At 55.5% G+C, this 9,491-nt stretch overlaps 1 protein-coding gene across 1 annotated transcript; it reads left to right on the plus strand.

Annotated features, from left to right (window-relative positions):
- The first annotated feature begins 1,819 nt into the window (after positions 1-1,819).
- EDN2 (endothelin 2) lies at positions 1,820-7,839 on the plus strand. Its single transcript, XM_027108914.1, has 5 exons — positions 1,820-1,961; positions 2,304-2,466; positions 4,052-4,174; positions 5,110-5,208; positions 7,109-7,839. Exons 1-5 carry the CDS (start codon positions 1,898-1,900, stop codon positions 7,200-7,202), a joined length of 543 nt encoding a protein of 180 aa, XP_026964715.1. The 5' UTR covers positions 1,820-1,897; the 3' UTR covers positions 7,203-7,839.
- Positions 7,840-9,491: the final 1,652 nt, after the last annotated feature.

Raw genomic sequence — 9,491 nt, forward strand, 5'->3', positions numbered from 1 at the left:
CCAAGCCTAACCTAGCTTAATTCCGTATTTATATTCCCTTGGAGACTCATAGAAATGACTGAGAGCATTGCTCACCTCATTCCAGAAATACTCTTCTAAATTCTTAGAGAGGCACCAGGCGGGGTAGGGCGTGAGCGCTGGGTGGGGAGTCACTGTGCTTTACTGGAGAGACCAAGACCCAAGTTCCCATCCGGGCTCTGCGTCCACCAGCCGTGTGACCTTGGCCGGACTGGGCTCTTGTCAGAGTCTCCATTTTCTCCCGGGCAGCAGTGGAGCTGGTACCCAGATGAGAACAGCTGTGTCCGGGGCTGTGAAGGAGAGGGGTCTGTAGTGCCCTGAGCACACAGTAGGTGCTCAGAAATGTTTGTTTCTGCTTCCACTGCAGCCTGAGCCAGCCTAGGGGAAGGAGGTATCTCCCGTCTTTGTTCCGTTCTGCCCTGCTCTACCAGGATCGCATACGTACCTGTGTACACACATGCACAGACCCTGGGAAGAAACAGAACTGCCTGTTTTCTCATGGTCATCTATCTCTCCCTTCTTAAATGTCTAATGGTAAAAGAACAGCTGAACACAGGAACTAAAACTTGGGCAGCCTGGGTTCCTGAATTTCCACAGTTCAAATCCAGGCCTTTATTCATTCATTCCCTCCTCCTCCGTCGGAGAGCACCCGCTCAGAGGCTCCTACTGTGTGGCAGGCAGGCTCCAGGCCCAGCCGTCTCTGGAGCTCTGGACCTCGAGATCATGAGAAGATAAGCCCAATGTCATGAGTCAGGCGTAAGAGCACGGGTTCTGGGAGTTCCGAGAAATGAAAGGGCCTTTCCTCTTGTGCCTGAAGACAGGGTCCCTGAGAAGGGTGGGTTCTGAGCCACCATAGGGGCGGGAGCAGAACACTGGCCCCCAGCGAGCCCCTCCACCACTTTGCCTTTTTTGCAGAAAGTCACAGAGGTGAGCCAAGGCTTCCTGTCATGTCCGAGATGGGAGGCCTTCTAAGGGGCACTGGATGTGTGTGCCCACAAGCCATCGGAAGGCCCCTTCTTGGTATCAAGGGAGTCTATGAGCCGAACAGGTTAAGCACCCAGCATTTTGGCTTTGTTTCGCAAACAAGGTCACTGAGGCCCAGGAGCGATGTCCTAGGCGGTGGCTGCGCAACTGAATAGGTTCTGGAGGGGACCAGAATTCCTGTTCCCAGGCCCCCGGGGGTGGGGGTGGGGGCTGGGGAACAAGGGAAGAAGGGTGCTTCCTGGGGGGAGGGGGGAGGAAGCAACTCCAGGCTGGTCGGAGGCCAGGGGTGAGCTGTGTCCTTCACTGGGGAAAGCAGGCCCAGAGAGGGCTCTGACTCGCCCAAGGCCACACAGCCTTGAGCAGATCTCACACCACCGAAGGGACACCCACCACCTGGTTGGCAGTAGGCAGGCAGGAAAGGGAGGTTTCTGCTTATGGAACCTTTCACTCCAAACTCTGAGCTCTGGGCAAGACCTGTGGAGCAGCCTCGGAGAGTGAGGGAGGGGGCTCAGGACACTTGGGGGATTATCTGAGGAGGCCCAGTGGGACTGGGAGGGGTCCCTGGGGGCAGCAGGGGAGCCTCAGGACGCTGGGAGGTGCTCCAGGCTCAGAGGGAGGAGCAGGGGCCTTCCCTCCCCCCTCTTTCCTTCCCCCTCCCGTTCCCCACACCGCGGGGGCTGGGGCGGGCCAGGCGCCCTGGGAGGAGGCGTTGTCCCTGGCTCCCGGCCCACCGGTGCAGCGGGGCAGGGCGGACGGGCAGGGGCGGGGCTGTGCCTGGTGTTATAAGTGGCAGCCAGGGCACCGAGGCAATGAGCTATCGGCTCAGCTTGGCAGCAAGTCGCTGGCAACAGGCGCGCTGCCTGCTCCGGTCCAGCCTGCTCACTCTGCCACCACCATGGTCGCCATGCCCACCGCCTGGTGCTCCATCGCTCTAGCCCTGCTCGTGGCCCTGCACGAAGGTGAGCCCCCTGGCCTCGGCTGCTGCAACAGCCTCTGGGTTTGTTTGTCTGTGTCTCCCCCTGGGGCTGCTGTGCCCTCAAAGCCAGCTGAGGGCACACAGGGGCAGGCACTGTGGCTGCATGGGGCTGTGCAATTAGAGGTGATGCAGTCCCAGGGCAGCCATTAGACTTCCCCCGCCCAGAGCCGCTGGGGCTTCCCCGGGGTTGGCCCAGAGCTCCTGAGCAGTGAGAACGCCAACTTCCTCAATTATGCAAGAGGAGGAGCCCGGCGGGTCCCCCATCCCAGCTGTGCCAGGCGCCCTGACCCACCTCTCCACCTCTCTCTCCCTCCTGTGTATGCAGGCAAGAGCCAGGCTGCTGCCACCCACACCCCAGAGCAGCCAACGCCCTTGCCCCATGCCCGAGGCTCCCACCTGCGGCTTCGCCGTTGCTCCTGCAGCTCCTGGCTCGACAAGGAGTGCGTCTACTTTTGCCACCTGGACATCATCTGGGTGAACACTCCCGGGTGAGCTTCCGTGGGGATCCAAGTGGGGCTGCAGGGGGCAAGGGTAGGGGGTGCTGGCATGCCGGGGAACCTCTGGCACACTACAGAGCTCTCCCTGGGGGTATTGCGCTAATATCAGTATCAATCAGCTTTTGCTTCAACTCCTACGTGGGGGCTGCCTGAACAGTATAGAGGGCTGTCTCATGAGAATCCTCACAGTAGCCTGGTAAGAAAGTATTGGCTCCATTTTCCAGATCAGGGTACTGAGGCTCAGAGAGGTTAATGCCTCTCCCAAGATCACACAGGAAGGAGTAAGTGGTAGGCGGAGACTCCATCCTAGGTCTGCGGATGCCAGAGCTCACAGCGGCTGTACCGTGCTGCCTCTGCATAACGTTCCAAGAATAATACGATCAATGACAGCACCCACGTCTTGACGGCACCAGTCCCTACGCCAAGCACTGCTTGTGCATTACCATCTCCTGAGCCGCCCTCCACCCCCATCCTCCCCATGAGGCAGGTACTGCTGTTGTCGCCAGATGACAGATGAGAAACCTGCTCTGTGTCACCTGGCAGAGCCAGGGTGCGGGCCCAGGGCTGTCTGTTCTGTCTGCACCCGCACTGCCTCCGGGCCACTGCATACTTCAAGTTGAAGTTTCTCTGTGTTTGTGTTTTTTTTCCCTTCCCCAAATTACAGAAGACAAGAGAAGCCCGGCACGTAAGCGTGTGTGGAGCTAATCCGTGTGTGGAGCTAACCCTGCCCGTCCCTGTGTGCTGGGTCTACCTGGAGTCTTTACAGCTCCAACCACATCGTCTAAAATTAGCATTGGCACCTAAGTTGCTGGTCCAACCGGCCACAGGGTCCCTGCCCTCCCCTGGCCCGCCTTGGCCAGACTGAATCTGAGCTCAATCTCAGCTGATCACACACACACACACACACACACACACACACACACACACACACACACACCATTTTTAAGTCAAAATTCTAAGAAACAACTTTGCTGTATAGTAGAAACTAACACAACATTGTGAAGCAACTATACTCCAATAAAACTTTTAAAAAAACAACAACAGAAAAACAGACTCTAAGAAACATTTATCACCCTTCCAGACAAGTGGTGACCAGGTGGGGGCAGCTTAGCTCTGAGCCTGCATGTTTACTTCTGTGAGATGGCATTTCCTCCTCTCCTCCAGGACAAGCTGAGGGTCTTCTTTGAGGACAGGGGGACCAGCCTGGTTGCATCAGCTCACGTTCCTGTCCGGGCGGGCAGGGAGGGGCGGGAAGGACAGCTTCCACCCCCTCCTCCCCATGTTGAGAGTCCTACTGAGCAGGACCCGTGGGAGTTGAGGGGGAGCAAAGGCCCAGAGAGGGGAAGGGTCTTGCCCTGGGCTACCTGGCACCTAAGGAGGAGCCTGTGGTGGGGCTTCTTGAGGTGAGGAGCTGGTTACTTTTGCTGCTACCCTGGTGGCATGGGTGTCCGTCCCAGAGTGCAGTGTGGACAGTCTCAGCTTGCCAGCGGTCCTGGTTTATCTAATCCTCTCTCTCGATTTCTCTCTCTCTCTCTCTCCACCCTACACCACTACCTTGCTGGCTGCGCGCCCACAGACAGACAGCTCCTTACGGCCTGGGAAACCCGCCAAGACGCCAGCGCCGCTCTCTGCCAGGGCGCTGTGAATGCTACAGCGCCAGCGACCCCGCCTGTGCCACCTTCTGCCATCGAAGGCCCTGGTAAGTGGGCACCCAGCCTGCAGGGTCCAGGGGTGGCTGCTGGCCTGGATCTGCCCTGGAGGCCAGCAGAGGAGCAGGGTCCTAGGGGCCCAGAGGCTGCCCTGGGTTGTTGGGCAGCATACCTTCCTGCGGGGAACCAGTCACCCCCGAGTGCCAACCCGTCTCACTGCCCAGCTCTGGGGGCTTCTGAGAGCATTACGTCCCTACCCCTGGGCAGGGGGGATTCTCCCTAGGTGACAGCTGAGGCAGCTTAGGCCCAGAGAGGGGACAGGACTGGTCCTGTCAGGCCACCCAGCTAGTCAGATGGAGAGCTGGGCCTTCGGCCTTGTCCACTGACAAGGGGCTCTGGGTTCGGACCTGAGGCTCAGGGAACTTCAGAGCTTTCTCGGTTGAGAAGTAACTTCGGAGCTGGGAGGCCATGGCACCATCCCAGGGTTGTCACAGAGCTGCTGGGAGAGCCTTTGCCAAGTCTCTGAACCCTCTGGGCCTCAGTTTTCCCGTCTATAAAAGGCATGAGAGACTTTATTCCTTCCCTTCTCCACTTGGAGCATTTGGGAAAGTAGAAACTGGCTTCACCATCCCTAGCCTCCTATTCCCATGACAGTTTACGAGAAACTTCTCCCCTGAGATTCCAGCTGTGGCTCCACCCCTGCCTCAGTTTCCCCTGCAAAGGGCCTGGCTCAGCTGCAGGTGGCTTGATTCTGGGAAGGCCAGCCACCCAGCTGCCTCTTTCTGAGGCTAAGAACACATTCCCCATAGCTCAGTTTTCCTCAGTCCCCACCCAACCTGGGAAAGGAAGGATGCCAGGTGCACAGGGTGGAAATGGATCTGCTCCTGAGGGCAGGTCGGTGGGTGGCGGCTGGGCCAGGCTTGCAGCCAGGTGGCCTTGGGGCTCTGAACAGCCCTTCACTTGGGCCCTAATGCTGTTCTTTTAGGACTGAAGCTGTGGCAGTCCCAGGCAGCGGGTCCTCTGCAGCCATGTTCCAGGCTGACAAGACATGGGCCACAGCAGGAGAGCTCCTCCAGCAGCTGAGGTGAGGGGCACTTGCACTGATTGAGCATCTTCTGTATGCCTTGCACATTTCCCAATAGAAGCTCAGAGAGGTGAAGGTGTTTGCCCAAGGTCACACAGCAAGCTGTCCTCTGGCTAACTCCAGAGCCTGTGCTCTTAACCACTATGCTCTTTGTTACCACCAGACCTGGAAGGGGACTTTTATAGAGGGTTCGAGGGCTTGTGACTGTGGAAGGTCCACAGGTATTCATTCAGGCTGTATCTGAATCAAGCATCTCCCACATGCTGGGGTCCAGAGGGGCCAACCACCCGGCCTGCTCCCTCTCTGTGTCCCAGACTGGATTGCCTCCCTGGCGGCCTCAGCATGGCTCAGCTCAAGGCTTGGCACCCAGGAGGTGCCCATGAAAGTTTGTCCAACCAAACTGACTTGAGAACAGAAACCCCACAGCCGGGCTTCCCTGGTGGCGCAGTGGTTAAGAATCCGCCTGCCAATGCAGGGGACACAGGCTCGAGCCCTGGTCAGGGAAGATCCCACATGCCGTGGAGCAACTAAGCCCGTGTGCCACAACCACTGAGCCTGCGCGCTAGAGCCCATGAGCCACAACTACTGAGCCCGTGTGCTGCAACTACTGAAGCCCGTGCGCCTATAGCCTGTGCTCCGCAGCAAGAGAAGCCACTGCAATGAGAAGTCCGTGCACCGCAACGAAGAGTAGCCCCTGCTCACCGCAACTAGAGAAAGCCTGCACGCAGCAATGAAGACACAAAATAGCCAAAAAGAAAAAAGGAAAAAAAAAGAAAGAAACCCCACAGCAACCATGCAGCACAGTGACTAAAGGGGCAGCTTCTGAGCCAGAACTTCCTGCCTTGAACCCCAGCCCTACCACAAACAAACTTTGTGACCTTGGTCCTATCACTTAACGCCTCTGTGCTTCTGATTCCCGTCTGTGAGGCGGGGACAGCAGGGTATCCACCTCATGGGCTTGTTGTAGGTTAGACAGGTTGACACACATGAAGACACTCAAACAGGGCCTGGCCTGAGGGAGCTCTGGAGGTCTTTGCCATCCCCACCTCTGTCCCTCAGGGCTCCTCGTGGCTGGCCAGTGCCGGGGTGCAGCCTGGCCCCTCGGGGGCTCCCATTTCTGTGGGGAAGCAGAAACATAGGAGAAAAGGCAGAATGGTGGGATCGGTAGGACCCAGGCTATACTTAGGAACTGTCTTAGGATGAGAAAATTCAAGAGAGGACTTAGCAAGTGTTCGGCACTCCGTCATTAGCAAAGAGTTTACTTTGCCAACCTGTACTCAGTCTCACACAAGTTGAGGCCTGATTTTATTTTACAGGCCAAGAAAGGGGCTCAGAGAGGTTGAGACCCTTGTCCAAGTTCCCATAGCTGGGAACCAAAGGCAGCCTCCTAGCTCCCAGTCTAGAATGCCTTGAGCCAGGATGAGGCCACTTGGATGACACCAGAGTCCCCACCAGGGTCTCAGCCAAGTTCAAAGGGCAGCTAGGACCCACACCTGTCTGGGTTGGACCACCTTGAGCTGGACCTTGAGGAATGGGAATTTTAGGGGGTGGAGTTTGGGTGACGGAAGGTAAACAGCCTGGAAGGAGCAGCACGGACAGAGTTGTGGAAGTGGGAAGGCGGTCGGGGGAATCCACTGGGCTGCTCTTAGCCGTCCAGTCACTCTGGTTGCACTTGATGTTGAACATCAGTTTTGCCAAAGCTCCCTGTGGGCAGAGCAGCTTCTAACCTGGTCTGGCCTCTCCTTAATGTTCAGACCTTGTTTTCAGGGTCAGCTGTGGCCACCCGCTGACCCCATGGCTGTGAGTAAGGGATCCGTCCCCTATGGCCACTGCCTCTCCCAGGGAACTCTCAAGTGATCTATATTTCCTGAGATGCTTAATTGACCTCTCTCGATTCCAGGGACATTTCTGCAGCCCAGATCCGCTTTGCTAGGCGACAGCAGAAAGCAACAAGGGAGCCCAGGCCTACACACTCCAGGTGGAGGAAGAGATAGCTCTGGAAGCTGGAGGAACTCTGGGAAGAAAGCCTGTGTGGAGCCGGGAGGAGAGGGCCATCCTAGGGCTGGGAGACCCTCCGCCTGTTTCCTGGGCCAGGAAACCCACCTGCTGGAGTTGGTCCAAGCTCTGGCCTCCTCGCCCTGTGGAGAGGGCCTCCCTCAAGGCAGCTCCATGCCCTCACACTGCCCGGGAAAGCCATCAGCCCCCAGGCTGCAGCCCGGCCCCCCATGCTGGCTCTGGCCCGACAGCCCTGCTGAAAGGAACGGCGTGGGGAGTGCGCTAACCTGGAGGCCACATTCCAAGAGGTGTCCTGTCTAGTGGCTGCAAACCAGGAATGATGTGTGGTGGTGGACGTTCACAACTAAGCCAGCTGTAGAGGCTGGATGGGTCTATCCAGGACTGAAGTCCCAGTTGGGCCCTGTCTGTCCCCTCCAGCTCTCCCTCCCCAGAGTCCTTGTACCCTCATACCCGGGGACACTCCTGATGAGAAGGGCCTGGTCTGCTTCACCTGTCTGTATATAACTTATTTGCTCTGAGAACTTTGAAAATTCTGATTATTTATTTTAATGTATTTTTTTAGACTCTCAATTATTTACCTGCGAACTTGTGTTTGTAATAAACGATGAAAGGGTACTCTAGTATTTTGTCTTGCCTGAGGAGGGGGTGGGAGGCACCTCTCAGCAAGGGGCTGCTTGGAAGTGAAGGGAACACAGGAAGGGGACGAAAAGAGCCTGGGACAGGTGGCTCAAGCCCTGAGTTCCACACCCCTTTGCCCTGGCTGGGCATCTCTGGTTGCTAACCCACCCTCTCTGGACTTTTGTCTATCATGTGCCTGGACAGCCATTTGCAGTTTTTTTTTTAAGTTTATTTTATATTGGGGTATAGTTGATTAACAATGTTATGCTAGTTTCAGGTGTACAGCAAAGTGATTCAGTTATACATATACATGTATCTAGTCTTTTCAAATTCTTTTCCCATATAGGTTATTACAGAGTATTGAGCAGAGTTTCCCGTGCTATACAGCAGGTCCTTGTTGGTTATCTAGTTTAAATATAGTGGTGTGTACATGTCAATCCCAAACTCCCAATCTATCCCTTCCCCCCACCTTTCTCCTTTGGTAATCGTAAGTTTATTTTCTAAGACTGTGAATCTGTTTCTGTTTTGTAAATAAGTTCATTTGTATCATTATTTTTAGATTCCACATATAAGTGATATGATATTTGTCTTTCTCTGACTTACTTCACTTAGTATGATAATCTCCAGGTCCATCCATGTTGCTACAAATGGCATTATTTCATTCTTTTTAATCAGCCATTTGCAACTTTGACATCCAAGGTTCCAAGACCTATGTTTCCATCAGGCCAGTAAGCGATGGCCAGACCTTTCCCAAAAGCATATTTGGAAGGAGTCAAGAGTGTGAGGGTGCCAGGATCCACTTCTGCTCTAGGTGCCCTGTCCCGCCAGGGGCCACCCCTGAGGTCTGGAGCAAATCTCTCCAGTGAGGGCTGGGGTCGGAGGGATTCCAAGGCTGTGTGCAGCCCTACTGGCCGGTGATGGGTGTTGTGATGGAGTCAAGTGTGGCCCTCGTCCCTCACCCTGGGCCTGGGACAGACCCTGCTGGGGTCATTCAACACCGCTCTGACTTAAGAAGCCCAGGGCTCTGGGACCGGGCTGGCCAATCATGCCAAGGCCCAAGAAGCTGCACACCTGAGTCCCAGGGATGGCCAGAAGCCAGGGCCACCCGCACTGGCAGCTGCCTACACCCATAGCCTCCATTACTGCCAAATCCCCCTGCGAGCAAGCTGTCCCCTTTTCCCCTGGCCGGCCTCTGCTGGGAACGGCAGGCTGTGGCCTGGGCCAGCTATTGACAACTAATTCTTTACACACCTACTGTAAGCCTGCCTTGTCCATGAAGCCAGCCCCGACCCCCTCATGGGAGAATAACATGTTGACACATATTAAACTCCTACTGTATACTGGCACTTTACCCAGATGAACTCACTTCATCCTTGCCACAATCCTATGACATAGGTACCTTTATTATTCCCATTTTACAGATGAGGAAACTAATGCATAGAGAAGGCGACTGACTTGCCTAATGCCACACAGCAAGTAAGTGGAAGCATCAGGATTTGAACCCAGAGTCTATAGTACACATGTACGTATGTACATATTGAAAAAACATTTGTTGATTGAATTCATGGATCACCACTGTAATATGACATTGAACAAATCTTTCCCTTTCTGAGCCTCAGTTTTTTAATCTATAGAACGGAAAACAATAG

This window comes from Aethalodelphis obliquidens, unplaced genomic scaffold (genome assembly GCF_003676395.1).
Source record: "Aethalodelphis obliquidens isolate GAN/ISIS:26980383/991018 unplaced genomic scaffold, ASM367639v1 scaffold9, whole genome shotgun sequence".
In the NCBI taxonomy this organism is placed as follows: domain Eukaryota; kingdom Metazoa; phylum Chordata; class Mammalia; order Artiodactyla; family Delphinidae; genus Aethalodelphis; species Aethalodelphis obliquidens.